The following is a 23437-nucleotide window of genomic DNA, read 5'->3' on the forward strand; positions in this document are numbered from 1 at the left end:
ACCAGGCAGTTAGAGGAGAGGGTGGGCCTGCGCAGTGGGACAGCAGAACAGCAGGGGAGCACCTTACTGAAAGGAAATGTTGGTGAAAGATAAAAGTGCAGCTGCTCTAGTTGAAGAGTGTGGGGGTGGGGTCAGAGCTCCCCTGCAGCCCCCAAGGCACAGCCCCTGAACCCCAGGTGTCTGTGGAGCACGGAGGACCATCCTTGCGTTAGCGGCCCTCAAACATGGCATCCCAGCTCCTTCAGTACCACCTACCAGGCCCACTGCAGATGATTTAGTAATGACTGAAGGACCAAAGGGGTGTGATAAATTTGGTTTGAAATAACTTGGAGTGGCTCCAGGTCATGCTCACACTTGCATGTCAGTATGCTTTCTTGAGCACGGAAGCCCCCACATCAATTACACGTGGGGAAATGGGAAGATGTCAACATTGACATCGCTGGAAAAAGGTTGAGTCCTGGATTGGGCTGGCGTGCATGTTGCTTCCAGAGAGAATTTCCTGAAAAATATCACCCTCTTTGCTTACAAACTTATCCCTTCACAGCCTACAAAGCTAAGACCTGTCTGCTTACCTCTGTTTATCTCTCCTCTTTTTTTAAATTATTGACTTCTAGAGAGAGAGGAAGGGAGAGGGAGAAAGAGAGAAACATCAAACATGGATCCACTGCCTCGGCACCCCCCCACCAGGGGCAACTTGGGCATGTGCCCTGACTGGGAATCAAATCAGCAACCTTTCAGTGCAGGAGAGGATGCCCAGCCTACTGAGCCACCCCAGCCGGGGCTCTCTCTCACCTCCTATCATTCCTCCCCCAACCTTCCAGGTCTTGTCCCCTTGTGCCTGAACAGAGCAGACTTTCCATGACTCTGTCTGCACAGGTGTGTTCCTCTGCCTGGAAGTAGGAAAAGGAACAGAAAAGTGGATTCTTGACCTTCAGTGTCCTAATCCCTGCTAGGGCCCAGCTGTCCTTCCTGCCTTTGGGCTCCTGGACACTCTTTGATACCCTCCTGCTTTGCCCTAGCTCATCCTTTGACATTCGTGGGTGAGTTTTAGATCTCCTCTTACTCACCTTTCACCCCCAGGGCCTGGAAAGCAGTGGGACAGACAATAAGTGATTTCTTCCCTTCTTAATGGAGCAAACCAAAGAAAGTGACCTTCTATTTTAGGGTTTTTAGATCCCTTTTTCTTTATGTACTCAAGATGACACTGGAAATATTCCTTTGAGTAAAACACATCGTGCTCCTCAGGCCTCTGACTTACCATAAAGGTTTTTCAAGTTCTAGTTTTTCTATGTGAACAAGAATTGTTTATGTTGGTTCCCTAAAGAAACAGCAGTACTTGGTCATGACATTCATTTTCCATTTGCATGAGACACACATCAGGAATTTCTTTGTGCCAAACGCAGCAGTGTACAGAGCCAGGCTGTTTAAAAAGTAATTCATTAGTTTGGAAATAAAAAGTGACAAGAGGTAATTGATCTATTTCAATTTGCTCTCCCCTGGGGATAGCTTTTATTTCTTTGCCCCATGGCCCCTTTCAATTCAGTGTATGTATTTTCCAGAAAATTCTTATCTTTTTTCTTTCCATTCAACGGGGAACAAATTTTAGACGATTTAAAATCCCAAGTGTAAACCTCTCCGTCTTAGCCTCTACTTTCCTATTATAACTAAATATAGAAATTAGGCAGCACCCGCGTCTCTTGCTATTGCTCTCGTCTCAGCATTATGGCCAACCTTCTTTATTCTCTGCCTTCCCCTCCCCCCCACAGAGATTTTAATTTTGTTAAAATGTTTTTACTGCGGCTGTGACTCAAGAGGCTCAGCTAGCTGCAGAAACACAATGTCATTTAATATTCCGACCCAGAGCCCAGACAGTTTCGCATCAGGTCATTTGGAGCAGAGCTGTTGAGACTGCTTTATGACAATGATTGGCAACACCACCACCCTGCTGCTGAAAAACAGACAGTGAAAAAAACAGATAGTGTGCTCTGGGTAGTAACTCCACTTTCAATACCAGAATACAAATCGGAGCCAGTTTAACAGAAGTGAATGTTGTCGTCAGATGACGATATAATACTAAAGCCACACTCTTGATTCCCTCTGTGCGGGTTGGATAAGACACATCCATTCATTGATTCATCTGCCCATTCATTCAACTGTATTCAACACGGGCCTATTTCAGGATAGCAACCACGCAAAGGCAAAGCGCAGGACACAAACGGCACCAGCACAGCTCCTGCTAGCAACAGACCTGTAGTTATTGGAGAAGGTAGACTTCAAAAAAATATTAATTGGTATGGGTGAGAAACAATGGAAACCAAAGCCACACGGTACCTAACTCTAACAGGGAGACCAGAGGGAGTTATAGGGGCTCACAGAGGAAGTGAGATTTGAAGTAAAAATTTAAGGGACGAATTGGATATTTCCAGATGAAGGAAAGGTGTGGATGTATTTCTGGTCAAAGAAACATATATGTAAAGGCAAGACACTGATGATAGCTGGTGCCATTAACTAAGGAAAAAAACAGACACTGGTTTGGCATTGAGGGAATAAATTCTACTTTGTGTCATATTTGCAGTATCTGTGGTGGATTTTGGGGGCTCATATTTGGAGCTAGAAATAGATATTTGGGAATAAGTGTCTGCAGGTCATAGCTAAAGGCAGGTGAGTTAATGAAATCACTTAAGAATGTACAGCCCAGCCGGGCGTGGCTCAGCGATTGAGCGTCGACCTAGGATCCAGGGGATTGGGGTCCGATTCCCGGTCAGGGCACAGGCCCGGGTTGCGGGCTAGTCAGCCGATCAATGACTCTCTCATCATTGATGTTTCTCTCTCTGAAATCAATAAAGATATTTTTTTTAAAAAAATGTACAGAGTGACCCTGTACAACTGACCTGGGCAGGTAGCTCAGTTGGTTAGAGGGTTGTCCCGATACACCGAGGTTGGGGGTTCGATCCCGGGTCAGGGCCCATACAAGCCTCAACCAGTGAATGCATAAGTAAGTGGAATAACAAATTGATGTTTCTCTCTTTCTCTCTCTCCCTACTTTCCCCTCTCTAAAATCAATAATTTTTTAAAAAACATTTCCTAAATTCAAAAATATTAATGATGCCTTTTATACTTTGTATGGAGTGATGGAAATTTTTAATGAAAAAGAACCCAAATCCAAACCAATCGGTGGAGACTATTTTAGTAAAACTTTTTTTCCCATCTCACTTTGGCGATTTATTGTGTTGTCTGGTTACTTAACACTAGGTAATTTTTCAGTTGGAAGCCTTGAAAAATATCACTGGAGATTTTTTTCACGTTTAGATCAAATAAATTCTCCGTTTAATATCCTGCTGGAGCTTTGTGGATCTTGTTTTTTCCTGTTCAGTTTATCAGATGACAAATGCCTCCTGATACCAGCCTTCTTGCCACACCAAGATCCCTGTGTGAATCCCTAGGAAAACCTCCCATGCATCAAAAACACGTTGAAATATTAGAACTTCAAGGAAGCTATGGACTTCTTATTTCTCGGGTTAGTTGGCAGTGACTGGAAAGTTAAAGAATAGTTGAACACAAGAATGGACCTGATTAAAAAGCAGAAGATTAGTATAGAAAAGAAAAAACAATCTTTGCATGTAAAGCAAATACTTGTTAGATTGTCGAGGGGCTATGTGGACAGTTGAGGGCTCCTCTGGTACAGGGTTTTGCAGTAACCCGAAAGGGAGATCATGGATTAAATCAAATTTCAACCGATGCCTTCAGGTAGGGACTAGGCACAGGTGAGTCACATGGTTCGAGAGCAGCTCAGATGGTACGTTGACAAGGATGACTGTTGTATGAGAGCTGACATGTTATCAGAGCGAGCAGGGTAGGCTGGGGAAAGTCACGCGAGGACGCAGGAATCACAGCCTCAAAGAATGTAACAGAAGGCTTGGAAGTGATAACTACACACAAACCAGCCTTGAGATCCCAAGATTGTTTCAGCACAGGAGCTGGGTTAGTTATAAGGCACTATGTGTTTTCGGCAGCAGTAAGGTCTTTTCTAGGTATGGGAAGCTGGCCAGGCCTGGATGGTGGGTTAGCCTTGTTAACAGCTGCTCCGTTTGTGCAACAGCTCAACGCAGCCCATTCTCCCGCTGGCCACTGGGCCTTGGGGCCGCAACCCAGGAACGTGAGTATCGCGGACACCAGCAAAACAGTAGCCTTTGACTTCCAGTCACTGCCTGTAAAATTACTGAACAACTAATTCTCAATTTTTCCCACTTGGTGAAAATGCTCTTACTATTTGGGGACTCCTTTAATTGCAACTTAAACTAGATTGGCTGAAAGGTAAGGAGAATTAGCTCGCATAACCAGGAGGGTGGGGGGTGTCGGGGGACTTGGCGCTGCTTGCGTTTTCTCTCCTCACCTCTCATCTGCTTTAGGATTTTATTTTTGGCTTTATTTTCCCAGGTTGGGTGATTTCATAAAATGGAACCATGGTTAGTATGAGTTTCTGGGCTTTCCCCCACAGCTCTCATTTAAAAAAAAATCACAGGGGAAGGACCCTAATTGGCCTGGGTTGGATCGATTTCTCCCCTGATCAGTTACTGAGCTGAGAATGTTGGTTCCTAGAGTCACGTCACATGCACAGTTTAACTTTCACAAATTCAACTCTGAGAGTGAAATAAAGGAAAGGCGAGAGAGCGACAATGGATATGCAATGCAAGTAGAGTGTGAGCCAGAGCTGTGGCTGTGCGGTCCCGGAGGCTGGTCTCAGCTCCCAGAGCTTGTCACGGCCTGAGGACCTGCGGCAAATGTCCAGGGAGTCATTTCCTATAACACGGCCCCTAAACGCGAGCTGGCCACTTTATCCGGCTCTCAGCTGAAGAAGCAGCCATTTGTCTCAATATGGTGGGGGTAGGGTGGGGTGGGGGTGGGGGCAATGTCATCGTGGCCTTCATAAGAAAAGATAATTATACTTTTATGGGTGTTTAAAGGATTTTCAAGGACAGTTTTACCTGTATGTGAATTTCTCCTCACAAGCTGACATTAAAATCTAGCCCCTGCCGAGGGTTCCTTGGAATTCTGTTGAGATGGGGCTGGGAGCCGTCCCTGTCACCGACAACTCAGAAGTAGGGTCCTTTAGGTGGGGAGTGTCCAAGTGGAGACTTTATGCTAAGAGCTGTTGAAGGTGGGATTCTGCCCAAAGGGGGGGTCCATCTCCCAGGAGAATAGGGGAGGCGCCCTGGGGAGCAAAACAGTGGAGACCAGCACACTGGAGTGACTGCAGGGACCTGTTCCTCCACTCCACCGGCTTCCTCCACCTGGACCCCCGGCGCCCACTCTCCTCCTCTGGTCCTCCCTGTGGCTCACTTCCCGCTTCCTAGAGCCAGGGCCACTCTGTAAGTGTCCAGTTTACATTCACATCACTCCCAAATGACTGCTGCCATAGTGCTTGTGTGTAGCAACATCTTCCTTCAACTCAGGAGACTGTGATTCAGCTATAAACGCAGGGAACTGGGAGCCTCAACTGTCCTCTCCACCTGGGACCGGGCCAAGTTCCTCAGGGACCAGGCGGGCTGGGCCGTCACCTCTTCGCCAGTCCCCGGACAGCATCCCTAGACCAAGCTGCGCACCTCCTCTTTCCCAGCTGCTCTGTCCCCTGCAGTTTAGGCTGTTTCCTACCTGCTGGGAGATCTTGGTCGCAGGGGCCACCACTCATCATCTTTCTCCAGGTAAGGTTGCCAGATGAAATATTTGGGATGTGTCTCTACGAGAAACCTTATTTCTTGTTGATCCGAGATTCAAATTTCACTGAGCACCTTGTATTTTTATTTGCTACATCTGGCAATTCCACCAGTAAGGTTTCCAAAACAGGACTTCTTGTCTGCCTGGACATTCTTGAGCATGTTTTAACCTGCCTTACTGTGAGCAATAATATACTGTGAGTAATAATTGAGGCCCTCGCTGACTGAAAATGTCTAGACTTTCATGCCAAATATTCCTCTGGATTTTATACTTTAAAAATAACATTTATGTTTTTCTGATTATAAAATATATTTATGTCCAAAATTTGGAAAACACAATAAAATACAAAGAAAAAATTAAAATTACTTTTAATACTAGCACTCAGATATAATATACATTGGGAAACTTTCCTCTAAATTTAATAAATTTACTAGAATATAAATGCATGTGTGTGTGTATAGCCTTTTAACTTGTTTTATCACTTAAGATTTTATCCCAGAAATTTCCCCCTTGTCATCAAATATTCCTCTAAATATATTTTAGAGCCTCTTAGGAGCCTGAGAAAAAGCCATGGACTCACTGTTCAGAAAAAACAAAAGAACATATACAGAAAAGTTGATACATCATTGCAGGATGTTTTCAGATTTGTCCATGGATTCTAGATTAAGAACTCTGGCTGGCCTGGCTGGTGTGGCTCAGTGGTTGCGCATCGACCTATGAACAAGGAGGTCATGGTTTGGTTCCTGGTTTGCCCAGGTTTCCCGCTCAATCCCCAGGAGGGGGCGTGCAGGAGGCAGCCAATCAAGGACTCTCACATCATTGATGTTTCTCTCTCTCTCTCTCCCTCTCTCTGAAATCAATAAAAACATATTTTAAAAGTTTATTTAAAAAAAAGAGAACTCGTTGGTTTTGCTCAGTGGTTAGAGCATTGGCTGACAGACTAAAGGGTTGTGGGTTCGAGTCCCAGTCAAGGGCATATACCTCAGTTGCAGACTTGATCCCTGTCTCCCTCCCCAGGAAGGGCAGCAACCAATTGATGTGTCTCTCTCACATGGGTGTTTCTCTCTCTCCCCTCCTTCGTCCCCTCCTCCTCTCTCTCTCTAAAAATAAAACAAAACAACAAAAAACCCACACACACAAAAAGGAAAAATATCCTCAACTGAGGATTAAAAAAAAAGAACTCTGGTTATAATTATGATACTTAGCCCTTCAGTCTCCTGCATTAGCGCACTCTAATTTATTTAACCACATCCCATCCCGTGTAGAAGAACAGACTTTGGATCCCAAAGCTTAGGTTTGAACGCTGGCTCTATCCCTACGAGAGGGCGACTGGGCACATTTCTAATCTCGTTAAGCTTATTTATTGTAAGGATTAAATGAGATGATCAATGATTGAAAGCTTAGAAGATTGTTCAGTATATATAGCAGGCACTCAATGTAGCTCTATTTTTTAAAAAATTTCCTGATATTTTCTTAGGATAAACACCTAGAAATAGAATGACTGGGTCAAAGGAGATGCACATTCTTAGGGCTGTTGTCATCTACTACCAAGTTATTGTCTAGAAAGGCTATACCACGAGCAGGAAGAAGGAGCACCCAGTTGATGGTATTCTTGCCACCATACCATAATATCATTTATTTCAATCTTTCCCTATAGTGAAAAAGTGACACCTAATTCTTTCAGTTTAATTTCTTTGGTTACTGATCAGTGTGAATATTGCTGTAAGTATACTTGCATTCCTTTTTGTGATCTTGTATCACAAAATGATACATATTCATATCATTTGCCTTTTTTCCTATAGTGTAGTTTGTTCTTATGAATTTGTAAAACTGTTGCATAAATTAACAATCTTAGCTTTCAGTTTTAAATATGATGCAATTTTTTTCTCTTTGTAATTTGCATTTAATTTTTTTCAGTGCTGTTTGTACTATACCAAAGTTTAAAATTTTTCATGTAACCACATCTACTTAGCCTCCCATTATGATTTGTTCTGTTACTTTTGTGCTTAGGGAAATCCTCCCTATCCAGAGATGAGATAAATACTAGCCAATATTTCCCTCCAGTATTTTGTTGCAGTCTCATTATTAAAGTTAGCTCTTTAATCTATCTGTAGTTAGATTTGGTATATGGTGTGCCACAAAGGTCTAAATTCACCTTCCTCCAAATAGCATCCTTTCCGAGGGCTGTGTGGTCTTCTCTCCTATGCGTTCTCTCCCCCTGGGTGGGCCCGAGTAAAGGCAAGGCAGTGGGGAAAGCTGGGACCCAAGCAGCGCACCAACATCTCCACACCTGGGGAATGAGCTGTTTCTCAATCCCAGGGTTTTCTCCTAAATAGTGAAGGCGTTCGGAAAGTCGAGGGGAGGCGAGAACATCTGCTTTCTTCACATTGGCAATAACCACATCAGTGGGAGAGAAAACAGGTCTGCTGGCCCCAAGAAGCCCTCACAACTGCCGGCTGAATGGTCCTGCTGGTTTACAAACCAAGTCCATCCCCTTCTGAGTTCGACTCCACCCAAACCCCTCCCCAAACCTCGAGAGAAGCTAGTTGGATGCGTTGGTCTGGCTGTAATTACTGCTTATTTAATGTGATTGTGGAGTTTAATATCATTAACACGAGGAGGGGACAGCCAGGAGTGGTGCCTGCAGCCCTGTGCGTCTGCTCACCCTCTGCGGTTCCCGACGGCGGCTTATCTCACCCTGTGGCTGGGCAGTGCCCCCTCCTTGTCCCCGTGTCTCTCCCTGGATATGCTCACGTACAAAAGTGGCGTGGGTAGCTTGTTTCATTGTATATCTGAATGTGCTTCTTTGGCTTACGTAAGCCCAAATGAAAACTTATTTTGGTTGTTTTCTTGGGCTTCGTGTTTTGGAAAAGCATGAGGCATGTTATTTTCCTGAATGCTTGCAGAAGCACTTACTTCCCTCATAGAAATTATGGTTTAATGAGAAGAAATCAATTATTGGTGATTAAGAATGCAGTATGTCGTGAATTTAGTCTTATTTTTCATATTCTCTGACATTTTCAGGAGATTTGGGGTGGAGAAAATATAAACACCTGGGCTTAGTCCACCATTGAGAAATGGGAGTCGCCCAGTCTCCTCTGGTCACAGGCCGAGGTAGGAACAAGTCCCCAAGAGGAAAAACTCGCTCTAGGATCTTAGCTCCACACAGGAACCCCGGATCCTCGGCTTTCACGGCTCTGCTGGCCACGACCTTGTGGTCCTTCGGGACAGCCGGGGCCTGTCAGGCGGCTTTCTCTGGCGGGTATGCACAGGGGCCCCTTCCCTGTGTAGGTGGATGCATCCAGTGGAGTCTCCATTCCCAGGAACTCAGGATTTGATTTGTTTGGGGAATAACACCTGTCTGAAGCAGAGACTCTACCCACTTTATTTCTCTAAATCCTAACGCCAGAGCTGTACTCATAAATCCATGGCCACTGACATATCCTCTCCCCGTCTGCCAATAATTTACAGAACACACACTTTCCCACAGAGCCTTTTCTAAGCCAAGCTCCTCGCCGCACTCCGATGGCCGTCACTCCTCAGGCGCAGTCAGGCCCCTGTGGGTTTGGGGGCGAGGCAGAGGCTTCCCCCGGCCTCAGACCCCTCGTATGCAAGAGTCGCCCCGCGGCCTCTCTCCCGGGGCTCTGCTCCCAGAACCAAATGAAATCATGCGCTCGCATTTGCATGGACCTGGCTCAAAGCCGCCAGGTTGATTACTTTAGGTCTGAACATAAAAACCTTATTTAAAAAGCTGTCTGCAGATTAAAGCCCGATAGGGAGCGTGTCTTCCCACCAGGGACGCGCTCGCCCAGTCCGGCCGCCCCTGGGGTGCGGGGTGCGGGGTGCGGGGTGCGGGCCATCTGCGGGCTTGTGCGCGCCCCTCGCGCCTCGTGCCTGCGTCTCCAGATTTCATTACCGAAGAGGCCGAGCGCATCGGGAGCCCGGTCGGCAGCCGGCCGGCCTTTCCTCCTGGTCCTTTGTCAGGCCTTTGTTCCGCCCCTGGCTACACTCTCACGGAGCCACTCACGGGAGATTAAAAGGAGGGGACTCGGCGCGAGGCGGGGCCAGCGGGCGCGGCGGCGATTGGGCTCCCCCTCGGGGCCGCGCTCTCTTAAGTGCCAGCCCGCGGGCGTGTCGGCCGAGCCGCGGCCGAGCCAAGACCCACCCGCCGCACCCGACGCCGCGGAAACGCCAGCGGCGCGCAGCCCAGGCTTGGAAACGGACGGACGGACGGACGGACGGTCGGCGGCGACCGCAGGACCGGGGGAGGCGCGCGCGCGGCGGGAGGAGCAGGAATCCGCAGCGCGGGCAGGAGCCGGCCCGCAGCCTCCCGACGGCCGCGCCATGAACGACGGCAACGCCGCCGCGCTCTTCACCGCGGCCGCCCCGCAGCCGGACAACTACACGCTGCCGCCCAACGCCAGCGGCCCAAGCCCCGGCCCCGACTTCGCGGCCGCCTCCAGCCCCGGCCCCAGCGCCGGCCCCGGGCTCAGCCTCGGGCCGGGTCCCGGCGTCAGTTTCAGCCCCGGCCCGGCTCTGACTCCGGAGCCCACGACCAGCGGCTCCGCGGGCGGCGCGGTCAGCGCGGGCGCCTCCCTGTTCCCTCGGCCCTGGGCCCCCCACGAGCCCCCGTTCTGGGACACGCCGCTGAGCCACGGGCTGAACGTGCTCGTGGGCGCCGCCCTGTGCGTCACGATGCTGGGCCTGGGCTGCACCGTGGACGTGAACCGCTTCGGGGCGCACGTGCGGCGGCCCGTGGGCGCGCTGCTGGCCGCGCTCTGCCAGTTCGGCCTCCTGCCGCTGCTGGCCTTCCTGCTGGCGCTCGTCTTCGCGCTGGACGAGGTGGCCGCCGTGGCCGTGCTCCTGTGCGGCTGCTGCCCCGGCGGGAACCTCTCCAACCTCATGTCCCTGCTGGTGGACGGCGACATGAACCTCAGGTACGGAGCTGCGTCCCCCGGGCGGCCCGGTCCCCACCGACCGCGTCCCCAGGCGGGGGCTCAGGGCCGGGGCGGGGGAGGGGAGGCGCGGGCGGGGCCAGGCCGGGACCGGGACCAACCCAGGCTGGCTGGGGCGCGAAGGCCGCGGGCTTGCCCCAGGCCCCCCCCCCCCCCCCCCCCCCCGCTCCCCGAGGGCTGGGCTGTCGGTGCGGGTCTCCGGCCCTGGGAGACAGAGAACTGGGGAGCCTGCAGCCAGGGCGGGTGGTCCCGCCAGGAGTCGTCTCCAGGGCACCGGCGCTGAGTTCAGCCCAACAAGTAGTTCAGCAGCTTTGCCGTGTCTAACGGGGTGTACTGAAGGCTTACAAAAGAAAAAAATGTCCCTCGCCCCCAAAATCATCGGGGCTGTCACCACCTTCATAGGCTCTACAAAGCCTGGGGGGGGGGCAGTGCCCAGGGCACTGGTTTTGTTTGTTTTTCCTGCCTGGGGTCGTGTTTCGGTTGAACTTGTTCGTGCAGCTCTCTTGGCACTCGCCTGGGATGAAGCAGGTGCTCCCCAGACCTCAGGCTGGGAATCGCAGCCCCCCCTTTCCTCTCTACTCCGGTACAAGATAGAGGGGTGCCCACGCGGCTCCTGCGCCTTCCCGTTTCTGCAGCATCATCATGACCATCTCCTCCACGCTCCTGGCCCTCGTCCTGATGCCCCTGTGCCTGTGGATCTACAGCCGGGCCTGGATCAACACCCCCCTGGTGCAGCTACTGCCCCTGGGGGCGGTCACCCTGACCCTCTGCAGCACTCTCATCCCCATCGGGCTGGGCGTCTTCATCCGCTACAGGTACAGCCGGGTGGCCGACTACATCGTCAAGGTAAGGCCGCTCTCCTTTACCCGCTCCACCCGCCGCCGGGCCTTGGTCGGAGCCCTGGCTGCAAAGCTAGGACGCGTGCAAAGGGGTAAGGAAGGAAAGGATTTGGCAGTCCTTGCACGGATACACTTAGAATTTTTTTTTTAGCCCTGGCTGGTTTGGCTCAGTGGGTAAAGTGTAGATCCTGAGACTGGAGGATCCCTGGTCCGATTCCGGCCAAGGGCAGAACCTTGGATGCAGGCTTGCGGGAGGCATCCAACCCGTGTCTCTCTCTCTCCCTTCCAATCTCTCTGAAAATGCAATGGAAAAAATATTCTTGGTGAGGGTTAAAACAATTTTTTAAAATATGTTTTTATTGATTTCAGAGAGAGGGAGAGATAGAAACATCAGTGAGAGTCATTGATCAGCTGCCTCCTGCACGCCCTCTATTGGGGATTGATCGGAAACCAGGCATGTGCCCTGACCTGGAATCCAGCTGTGACCGCCGGGGGGGGGGGGGGGGGGGGGGGGGGGGGGGGGGGGGGGGGGGTCTTAGGCCGACACTCAACCACTGAGCCACGCTGGCTGGGTGTGGATACACTTTTTTAAAAAAAGTTTATGCCACAAAGATAACTTTCACCTTTTCAAATTTCAAAAATTATAGCTTAATCAAGACACAGATTAAAAACAGCACAAGAGAACTCAGTACTCATAGGAGGAAACATCATGTGGGAAATGGATGGCAGTGCATAAAATGGAAACATTTTCCATTAACAACTCATGTACTACAAAACAAGCAGGTGAAATAAAATTATTTTAATGGAATTTGTACAGTGTTTTAGAAATTCATTACTCTATTTTTTAAAGGTGGAACTCTGATTCTGAGGAACTCTGTGGACCGGTTGCTTTAAAATGTTTTATTAATTTTCTAAAAATAAGTTGATACTTATAAGAACAAAAGTAATTTAAAAATTACATCATGGCAATATAATAGAATGCACAAAATATAAACTTTAAAGCACAAAATAAAATTAGGCCATGGATAAATAATGCAGACTATATTGCCATTGCTAACTTTTATTAACACAAAAAACAGAGGGTTCTTTTCTGTACATATACCCAGCCTTGAGTAAGAGGAATTGTGGTCTATACTATATTTTGAATGTAATAAATATATATGTACATGTAAATATACATATAATTTTTATGTTCTTAATATATCAGTAGACAACCTGGAGATACATTAAGAACATATTAAGCTTAATAACTGAGCTAATGCTATTGATGTGATGATATTTACTATAAAACCTTAGGATTCTAAGAGAAAGTCAATCAAATAAGTTATTTCTGTGCTAAAACAGATAAATATATTTAAATAATACACACTTCAGTAAGATTGGCTAATTTTGAGTTTAAGCTGAATTTATCCCCACTCCTTAACCAGCACACTCATAGGATGTGCTTTATAACATTTTTATACCTTTGCAAACACTTTAAAATGGGCATTCATTGTCAGTGCTCACGCAAATGATTTAAAATAGTGCAAAGGAAACTTTGGAGCCAGTTTCTCCACAATGAAAATCCAGATTTTCTGATAAAGCTTTAGATGTGGGCACACTTTGAAACTTAATATAAGAAAAGTTGTGGTTTTTTTAAAACATATCTTTATTGATTTCAGAGAGAGGAAGGGAGAGGGAGAGAGACAGAAACATCAATGATGAGAGGGTCGTCATTGATTGGCTGCCTCCTGCATGCCCGGACTGGGAATCGAGCCCGCAACCCGGGCATGTGCCCCCACTGGGAATCGAACCTCGATCTCCTAGGATCCTAGGTCGATGCTCAACCCCTGAGCCATGCCCGGCTGGCCAATATAAGTTTGGATTTTTAAGTTTGTCTTCTGCTGATTGTACATTGGTAGCATGAGTACCTTATATAATAAATATTCAGCATCCTCTAGGGTAGACTTTTTAACCAGCCCAGACAAATTTTAACTAATTTTTGAAAAAGTCTAAAGTACTATATATGCCAATCCCACACCCCCTGAAGGGGCTTCCTCCCAGATGCCCAGGGACAGGAAACAGCACTTTACCTGCTCTCCTGGATCTTAGTCTCCCTCACAAACACTCCAGCCCCATTTACAAAAACAACCTAATGCCCAACCTGAAGAACTAGGAGAGGAATTTTTAGGTTCCTACCTTGCTATTTACACAGTCTGTCTTACTTGAATGAGTGAAATGTACCAGTCAAGATGACACAATGTTTTATTTATTTATTTAATCCTTACCCTAGAATACTTTTTCCATTGATTTTTAGAGAGTGGAAGGGAGAGAGGGAGGGAAGGGAGAGAGACATCGATTGGCTGCCTCCCAAACTCACCCCCTTATTGGGGCCAGGGGTCAAACCTGCAACCCAGGTACATGCCCTTGACCGGGAATCGAACCTGAGACCCTTCGGTGGGCAGGCTGCCGCTCTAACCACTTAACCACACTGGCCAGGGCGATGACACAGTGTTTTATGCAGTTATTTTATATTGAAAATCCATCTACTATAGTAATCCGAAAGCATCGCTAGAGACTTACAGGTGGGAGGTTTCCATGAATAGATAGATGAAAAGGGGGAAAGGCAAAACTGCAACGAATGCCTCACATCTTATACTTACCTCTTCCCCTCTTAAGTGATCCTAGAGTCAGTAATTGCTTTGATATTGCTAACAATTGTTAAAGTATTTTGAAGGTGAAAAATATCACACACTTGGTTTCGTACATTTTAATAGCCTGTTATCCCAGGTGTAAAACCAGAACTGATTTCTCATGGAAAACATGAGGTCCTGTTCAGGGAGAGTAATGTCCATTTGTACACTCTATTCATCAGGTCATACCTGGTGTATTGGGCTCATTTCTAACTGCTGTTAATCAGAGGCATATTCACAAGTTCAACGTGTGCTTGGAACAGTCACTACTCCAAAACAGAGCTATGCAATGGAGGCTGAAAGCCTGGGGACAGAGCCTGGGGAAGAGTAGCTTCCCCATATAACTGTTTTGTAAACTTTTGAAGGCTGTTTGCAGGAGGAGTAGCTGGTCTATGTTGTTCCTGAGGGCCTGTCCACGACAGTGGCTTGCAGTTATAGAAGGCAAATTGTCACTAGACATAAGGACCAGCCTCCAGACAATCAGAGCTGTGCCACGTGGGTTGGAGGCCTCCTGATGAGGTGATCTGCCCATCCCAGAAATACTCTGCCAAAGACTTGATGGCAAAGATCTCCACTCTGTGTGGGAGGTCAGAGTTGATGGGTCTCTTCTTCCAAGAGCCTGAATTCCTCTTAACTATCCTATTTTTGATGACTTCATTATCCATTTTCTATTACTAGGTTTCCCTGTGGTCTCTGCTAGTGACGCTGGTGGTCCTTTTCATAATGACCGGCACTATGTTAGGACCTGAACTGCTGGCAAGTATTCCTGCAACTGTTTACATAGTAGCGATTTTTATGCCTTTAGCAGGCTACGCCTCAGGCTACGGCTTAGCTACTCTCTTCCATCTCCCACCCAACTGCAAGAGGACTGTGTGCCTGGAAACGGGCAGCCAGAATGTGCAGCTCTGCACTGCCATTCTCAAACTGGCCTTTCCACCACGGCTCATAGGAAGCATGTACATGTTCCCCTTGCTCTATGCCCTTTTCCAGTCTGCAGAAGCAGGGATTTTTGTGCTAATATATAAAATGTATGGAAGTGAAATACTGCACAAGCAAGATCCTCTAGATGAAGATGAAGACACAGATATTTCTTATAAGAAACTAAAAGAAGAGGAAATGGCAGACACGTCCTATGGCACAGTGAGAGCAGATAACTTAATTATGATGGAAACCACTCAGACTTCTCTCTGAACAAGGAGATGCACAGGAGCATCCATATTACTTCATATTTATAGTCTGTGGCAGTGTATATGGTTTACATAAAGGATACAATTGGTTCACAGTAACATACTTGTAACAATTCTGATCTTCCCATTGTAAGGTTGCCTTGGTATATTAACCAAGCGTTTTCACAAATTACAAGTCAATGCTGTATTATAACTTGCACCTGAGACTGCTCAAGTGACACCTGTACAAGTTAAATGTGCTGTTTGTCTTTATCAACCAATTTCTATGACTGTTTCAAAGATATAAACTCTTAGAAAATAGGGTTTTGGAAATGTAGAATTTTGGTGCACTATCTTATATGAGTAACAAGCTATATTTGTAAAGCATAATTGAGTTTAATATAATTGTTGTTAAAAAAAAAAAAGTGCTAGCTCAACTTATGAATACTTGACAATGTTAAAATTTGACCTGTATTTAGAAAACCCGCCAAACAGGTCAATTAAACAATGAAATATAGTATTTTAGTGTCAAACCTGTTTCAAGTCAGAAAAAAGAATACATTAATGCATTTGATTACTTGATCTGGAATCTGTTGGTGATGAACAGAACGTTTTTCTGGTGGACAAAGCATTTTCTTTTCGATTGGGGCCTGACTCGGCCTTCTGCATGTATGTGAACATACCCCTCCCAAATCAACTTATCTTTTGGAGGGATGATTAGATCAGGAAATGTGCAGAACTACTCTACAGCCCAGACCAGTCCTGAGTACCGCGTGGTGCCCGAGTGCGCCCGGAGGCCCGAGTGTGGGGGGCGAGTGGGGGCCGGGAGCACGTGCTCCGGGGAGACAGTGAGCCTGGGTACGGACCCCGGCGCTTTCCCGGAACTTACTGCAAGGCTTCGGCGGGTGGACTTCTGGGAGCTGCGCTGAGAGAATGGAATAACCTGCAACCCGAGTCATAGGTAACCCCACCGGAGCAGGTCCCCAAACCTTCGAATATTTGCTCACTAGCCGGAGGCACCAGCCTCGCCCGAGCTTCCCGGGCGGTGCAGACGGGGGGGGGGGGGGGAATCAGGGCCTGGGGGCCACCTGGCTCCGCCAGCGCAGGTGATGGCTCTCTCCTCGGCCAGGTCACCTACAAGTCAGTTCGTGCGTCGCGAAGGCGGCCTCTTTCCAGAACACCCTCAGGGCACTTGTGCGGACCTGCGGGTGTGGAGACGTGCACGCACCGCGGGGTCAGGCAGCAGCCCTCCCGGCGGGGACCCGGCGACCCGGCGGCGGCGGGGAGGCGGCGGGGAGGCGGCGGGCGGGGCGGGGTCCGGGCCGCCCCCGCAGCGCCGCCTATTTAGGGCCCCGCGGCGGGCGGCGGCTGGGGCTGCGCCCATGGCTTCCCTGGGGGACGAGGCGCTGGACGGCTACATGTTCCCCGCGTGCGCCGCCTACCCGTACCCGCACCTCTACCCTCCCGCCGCCCGGGGCAAGGGCTTGGGGGGCGGCTGGCGGCCCCGCGGCGGGGACTGCGCCCCCGCGCCCCCGGCCCCCTCGGCCTTCCCGGGCTGCGGGCAGCTGGCGGCCGCCGAGCACTTCGACAGCTACCAGCGCACGCAGCTCATGGCCCTGCTGTCGCAGGTGAGCGCGGGCCCGCGGCCCCGCAGGGCCGGCAGCCGGGACGCGGCCGTGCAGGTGAACCCGCGCCGCGACGCGTCGGTGCAGTGCGCGCTCGGGCGGCGCACGCTCCCGCGCCGGCCCCGCGCCCCCGCGCCCCCGGCCGGCCCCGCGCCCCCGGGCCCCGAGCGCGGCAGCCCCCCCGGCGGCGGCCCGCGGCTCGTGCGCTTCCCGCGCACCGTCGCGCTGTACTCGCCCGTGGCCTCCCGGCGCCTCGCCACCTTCCTGGGGGGAGCCGAGGCCGCGGCGGGCGAGCGGCCCCCGGGTGCAGAGCGCGCGCCCCCGCCTCCCAGCCCCCGAGGCCCCGAGCGGGCGGACAGGTCGGCGAGGAGGGCGCCCCCCGGGCCGCAGACCCCGGAGGAGGAGACCGCGGAGGCCGAGGACCCCGCCGCGGTGCGCGCGAGCCGGGAGCAGCCGGCGGCCGGCCCGGGGCTGCCGTCGCGGGAGGCCCGGGGAGACGAGGCGGCCCCGCGGAGCGCGACCCGCAGCCCGGAGCCGCCGGCGCGGGGGGCCCAGGACGCCGAGGGCGAGAGGGCGGCGCCGCGGAGCCCGGAGCCCGGCCGAGCGCGCCCGCGCTTCCAGGTGAGGCCCGGGGCGGGGAGCCGGGGCGCGCCTGTGTGTCTTCCCGCGGCCGCTGGCACCTCGCCCCCCCCCCCCCCCCAGCGGGATTCGTTGTAGCCCGATCCCGGGGGTTGAAAGCACAGCCCCAGGGCCGGCGGGGGAGGCCCCTCTTAACTCCGTCTTCTGGGCGTTTGCTCTGAGCTCGGGGCGCGGGCGCGCTGTCCCGCGGGGGCGATCTAGGCGGGCGCTTAGCTGGACGTCGGAAGGTGGGCTTGTTGGCGGGACAGTTGATTCCCAAGGGTTCCGCTCACTTTTCCAAACTTAATGTGGCAAAAACCACACCGGTCAGCTACTAGGGGTGCTGGGCAGCGTGCCCCTCACGGCTCTTTGGGGTTTCCAGAGCTGCTGCTGGAAGCGAGAGCTGCTGCAGTGCCCCTTAGCACCTCTCCTCGCTCCTGAAATAGCGCCTCCTCTCAGAAGCGGGGGGCCGCTGTGCACGGCAGGCCTGCAGGGCCCGCTCGCACGGCTGAACCCCAGAGGGCTGGAGCCCGCTGAGCGCAGGTGTCACCCAGGGAAGTGGGAGGCACGGGTAGGTCCTAAGCCGCCAGCAGGCCGTGGGTGTCCCCCGCAGCCCCCCCCCCCCCCGGGCTGCTGAAGCAGGGGGGCAGTGGGAAGGAGCAGCGGTGAGCCAAGAAGTTGTGCACAACCCACGGGCCATCTTAATTCCTAGCCTTCCTGGGCTTCACTTTGCTCGCCTGTGAAATTGCTCTGAGTGCTCTCCCAGCTCCTTTCACTTCTAAAGGCCTAATTCCAAAAACTTGTTTGCAAAACTGGTGTGTCGGTGGCAAGGAAGACAGCTTAAGAACAAGGCACTACTACTACTTTCGTTCGCGTTGCGCATGGATTATGGCTTATCCACCACTGGATTCTTAGCTCTGCTGGTTGGTGGAAACTGAACTAACAGCGCAGAGGACTTGATCTGGGTGAAACGCCTCAGAGGGCTCCAGGGTGCAGTCTGACGCCTTTTCTTCAGCTTAACCACTTTCACGTCTATGTTCTAAAACTGGACTTGATCCCACTGAAAAGGCTCCCTAAAGAACCTCAAGGTGTAGAGAACCCTGGCTGTTTGGTTTTTTCCGTGCCTAAGGGAAAACACCTCAGTAACTTGTCAATAATTAGCTTTATGAACCAAGTTAACCTGGCGTATAAACCTTCTTGGGCCCGTGTTTGCTCACCTGCTTAATTAGGCCATTAGCTCACCTGATTACTAGTAGGGACTAATTCGAACCTGACCCTACTTTTCTCCACCATCTGAATGCAGTTGCCAATTTTAAATATCAAATAGATCCTTCTCAGCTTTTGAAATGATTCAGATGTCACATTGGTTAAACTCTGGTCTTTTGTTCAGTTTTTGGAGCAGAAATACGGCTACTATCACTGTAAGGACTGCAACATCCGCTGGGAAAGTGCCTACGTGTGGTGTGTGCAGGGCACTAACAAGGTAAGAAACACCACGTGACCGGCATCTTTCTGACAGTGTCAGAAGGGTTTCGCTTTAAGTTTTTCCTTTCTCGTCACAGGTTTACTTTAAGCAGTTCTGCAGAACTTGTCAGAAGTCTTACAACCCTTACCGAGTGGAGGCCATCACCTGTCAGGTAAGCCAAATGCTTGCATTTTGTCTGAACTGGGTAGCGGTGGAGGGTTTTGGTGTAGTTGGTTGAGTATTTCCTGAAAGAGGCTAGGTTCCCAGTGACCTCCAGGTTTTGACAACTTCTTGGCAGGAGTTTGGAAACAGGTCCTGGGTGTCAGTTTCCTTCTACCCTTGCAAATCTTGTGGACCCTGCTGACCAGCTATTTTGTGCCAGAACTCGCCTGTTCGGCCGGCTACTTTGGTCAGCAAGGGGTTTAAAATGACTTAAATGAGTGTAAGTGCAGACACGAGTCGCCTCGTGACCAGCCAGCAACATTCGGACACAGAAACACGTGTATACGCGTGACTGGTCTTAGCATCTGGAGAGGGGGCACCTCACTTGCAATATGGAAGAACATTTGCCTCACCTGCTCAGTCTAACGTAAGAGAAAGCAAACACACACGGGCGCTGCCTGCTAACGAGATGGGAGAGGCTGCCGTTGGGCCCGATGCTGCTGCTGGAGCAGCCGCCCAGCTTGGTACGGAGCATAAGCACGGGATTCACGGTTCAGTCTTGCCTGGGTTTGGGAAGGAGAATGACTTGTTTGAAAATCTGAGTTGTGCGGCTTTTTGGGTGAGGGGGTAACATTGCTTGTATGCTTTATCGGAGCCCTGAGCTCTGCTGAGGGGCTTAGATAACCCGGGAGGAGGGGTGACCGAACTCCCCTGTTATCACACGGCGGGTGGGGCCTGGCCTACCCGCTGATTCAGCCTCATCAACGCACTTGGCTCAAGTTGGACGTTGGGAACATCAGCAGCACAGGGTGGATGGCGTTAGGGTCGGATTCTGGAGTAGGGTGTCTTAGTCCCCCCGCTGCGGGCTCAGCGTTGCTGGTTGGCCTCTGCCGCAGCTTGAGGTCGCCTGCAGGAGGCTGGGGTGGGGGGACAGGGCCGCTGGTGCCCGGCCCGAGCGCTCGCTTGCTGCTGGGCATTAGGCTCACGCATTAGCTCTCCTTGTTTTGCAGTACTCTTCCTTTTATTTAAAAACACTCTATTTAAAAATACTATTTTTAAACTCCTCTCCCCTGCTTGCTTGTTGTTTACCCTTCAAGTGCAGGAAAAGACTTCTTGTAAGAAAACTGTTTCAAAAGAAATTCCTAATTCCACACTAAAGCCTGTGCACCATGGGACCAGAACAAATGGTGGCACACCCTCTGTTGGTAACCCTGTCGTTGTTGGAAGGGACGCAGACGCAAGACGGGCACAGGGCCTTGCTTAGAGCACCTTCAATGAGTATTCGACTGGACTAGAAAACAAACGTTTCAAGTTCTAGGAAACCACCCAGGCTTTACCTTCTGAATGTGCTTCTCACTTTGATTTTTCAGAGTTGTAAACAGACTAGATGCTCCTGCTCAATAAAACTCCGCCACATTGACCCTAAACGGCCCCATCGTCAGGATCTGTGCGGGAGATGCAAAGGCAAACGCCTCTCCTGCGACAGCACTTTCAGCTTCAAATATATCATTTAGATGTGAAACGCCGGTCCTGCCGACCGTGCGTAGTGGAGACTAGTGAGCTTTTTGCATGCCCCTCTCCTTTCTGCCTCTCCCCCGTCATGCAAGGCTGTTTTTCACAAGCCTTTAAATAAAAGATTGCAAAACAATTGCATACAATCTTGTTCTTTAAAATAAAAGTTTAGGAGCGCTTGTCCTGTGCTAACAGTCTGGGCCTGTCACTTTAATCATATTCGTTCATTGCGTAGGGGAGCAGCCAGGCTCTGAGGCGTATTAGTAGCTTGAAAAAAACTTAGGGGCTCAGATGTGAGGGTTACTGCTTATGTGGGTCTGTAGGGCTGAAGCAAGCTTGTAAGCAAGCTAGGAATTGAGAGGCCCGCTAACCGTGAAGCAAGCGTGCTCTGAAGGTGGAGGCAGAGCCATCCTTGAGTGTGGGGGAGCCGAGCGGCTGGCTAGCTGTGGGTGGGCCTTCAGTGCATCCTGGCCACGAGTCCAGTAGGTAAACTCCTGGGGTGGCGGGGAGGGGCATGCTGTGAACGAAACTGAGTATTTAATCACAATCTCACAGCTGGGGCTTGGAACAGGGTTGCTAAGGGCAGCTTCTTTAAGATGTTAAATTTCATTAAATGGACTTCAGGTGGAACTCCTTAAAACTAGGCCTCCTAAGTGTACTTAAAGATTTTTGAGTTGACAAAGATGGCTTTAGCCTTTGTTTTCACTGACTTGCAGTTCTGTAACTGGAAAGTGTTTTCGCCACCTACCCTAAGGATTCCCTTCTAACTCTGCACCTAATAGCGAGTCCCAAAACACAGAGGCCCTATTCTCAGCTCTCCTGGGGGCTGGGGGTGGGAAGGGGGGTGACACTTCAGCTGGAGCCTCGGGATTCTAATGAAAACAGAGTTAAGGGCTATTAGTGGTTATCGAAAGCACAGAATAGGAAGCAGGTGCTTTATGCCTTTCCAACCAGCCTGTTTAAGTTAATCCTTGCCACCTTAGAGGGGTCATACAAGTAGCCTGTTAACATCTTGGATGCCTGTGTGTAGACAAACGTAAGGAATAAAAACCTAAACCGAGTTTGAGGTTTCTAGAGCCCTTAGAGCAATGGGAAAGGCTCTCTGCATCCATATGGACCTAGGAAGGTGGGTTGTGAAAATGCAGGTTCCTAGACCCCTACCCCTACTGAATCGCTAAAGCAACGCTTAACAAGCACCCCAGGAGTTGCCTATGGAATCGAAGTGGGAAAACCAGTTGTCACCTTTGCATTTACTACTGAAAAACATGGGTGTGGCCTCTGCCTTTATGGAGCTTCTAATGTAGGGGGTAAGGTGGCCATTCATTTCTGCATAAAACAAATGTAAAATGGAAGTTCTGCCATGTTAACATGGAAGAACAAGTTAGTAAAATTGTAATAAATAGGGGATCTGACTGGGGTAGGTTAGGGGGGGCTTGCTTAAAAAAATGACACTTCAGCTAAGCTGAAGTTTAGATGAGTTGAACTAGGTTAGGTAACGTGCAAAGGCCCAGTGGTAGAAAAGACCAGGAGGAGGCCACAGTGGTAGAATACTCTGGAGGACAAGATGGGAACACTTTTGTGACTGCTCAGTTATCTGTCATCAGTGAGAATCTGAATGGTTTTAAAGTTATGGTGGGGTACAGTGACAAAATCACCTCTGAAAGGGAGGAATGGGGGACATTTGTAATGTCAACAATAATAAAATTCACTCTGGCTGTACAGTGGATCCCTATAAACCAATAAGACTAAGATCAGATCAAATGGGGAGGGGGTGTCAAAGAAGCAAGAGTGACAAGAACTCCAGGTGTTGGTGAAGGTGCTGTTTCATTCTGACACCTGTTACTGATTTAGTTGAGGTAGGGGCAGGAAGCGCGTGACTCCTGGCATGCAATTGCTGAATCAATGAGGCGACAATAGGAAGATACCTGTAATGGGTCCGGCTATTAATATGGGTAAATTATTAATAGTTTGCTGTTAATTTTCCTAATAGAGCAGCTAACCCTATTTTACAGTTGAAAGCAAGGATCAAACGATGTCTTACTTAGTGGGGATTCAGACATTGAACAAAGTGGCACAAAACCTTTTTTTCATGAGTTACAGTGATAGCATTCCAGCAATGAGAAGGCGCTGTTCGAGCTGTATGTGTACAACCAGACATTTTAAATGTGATTTTTTTTTTTTTTTAGCGAGAGAGACTGAAAGGCTAGAAGGAAATATTCCAGGTTACTGTGATCTGAGTGTCAAGAGAAATTATTCTAATTTTCTTCATATTTCCTACATTTGCTAAAGTGACAGTGGATTACTTTGAAAATTTTTTAAAAAGTCATAAAACAATCCCATTGATTGTGATATCGTCCTGCAGTTCAGGCTACGCGGCTGTGGTGTGTGAGCAGCTCTCGCAGACCTGAAGGAGGGAGGCTTGCTCTGGACCGGTGAGTCTGTTCCTAGAGAGCATGGAACTGTTTCCTAAACTTTAGCTTGTAGGTTGTAACCATACCTGTTATTTTACATCACCTAAAGTAGAAAATCTTTCTACATCGTGTAAAAACCCCTTGGCCTTCTATTTTAGAAGCAGCGTGAGGGAACTTCCAGATTTCTTCTCTTTTGGTGTTATTTTACAAACTATTTAAAAATGATAAATTTAGTGGGCAAAAGAAAAAGATTGTACGAGCAAAAACAGGGCTGTGATAGGAACTAAATAAGGTGTT

The 23437-nt window shown here is 49.7% G+C and overlaps 2 protein-coding genes across 2 annotated transcripts; both read left to right on the forward strand.

Annotated features, from left to right (window-relative positions):
* The first annotated feature begins 9861 nt into the window (after window positions 1-9861).
* SLC10A4 (solute carrier family 10 member 4) lies at window positions 9862-15928 on the forward strand. Its single transcript, XM_081137632.1, has 3 exons — window positions 9862-10652; window positions 11306-11516; window positions 14860-15928. The coding sequence occupies exons 1-3, from the start codon at window positions 10060-10062 to the stop codon at window positions 15370-15372; spliced, it is 1317 nt and encodes a 438-aa protein (XP_080993758.1). The 5' UTR covers window positions 9862-10059; the 3' UTR covers window positions 15373-15928.
* Window positions 15929-16729: 801 nt separating this feature from the next.
* On the forward strand, window positions 16730-20731 carry ZAR1 (zygote arrest 1; the record flags this gene model as incomplete). Its single annotated transcript, XM_081119041.1, has 4 exons — window positions 16730-17593; window positions 18981-19073; window positions 19153-19227; window positions 20588-20731. The coding sequence occupies 4 exons, from the start codon at window positions 16730-16732 to the stop codon at window positions 20729-20731; spliced, it is 1176 nt and encodes a 391-aa protein (XP_080975167.1).
* Window positions 20732-23437: the final 2706 nt, after the last annotated feature.

The sequence above is a fragment of the Miniopterus schreibersii genome, assembly GCF_964146895.1.
Source record: "Miniopterus schreibersii genome assembly, chromosome: 1".
Taxonomy (NCBI): Eukaryota; Metazoa; Chordata; class Mammalia; order Chiroptera; family Miniopteridae; genus Miniopterus; species Miniopterus schreibersii.

Excerpts from the sequence above, each read along its gene's own strand:
- SLC10A4 (XM_081137632.1), top strand. The coding sequence starts at position 10,060 with ATGAACGACGGCAACGCCGCCGCGCTCTTCACCGCGGCCGCCCCGCAG. Across the intron at positions 10,653-11,305 it reads GACGGCGACATGAACCTCAG|CATCATCATGACCATCTCCT; the intron begins GTACGGAGCTGC and ends CCGTTTCTGCAG. Across the intron at positions 11,517-14,859 it reads TGGCCGACTACATCGTCAAG|GTTTCCCTGTGGTCTCTGCT; the intron begins GTAAGGCCGCTC and ends TTCTATTACTAG.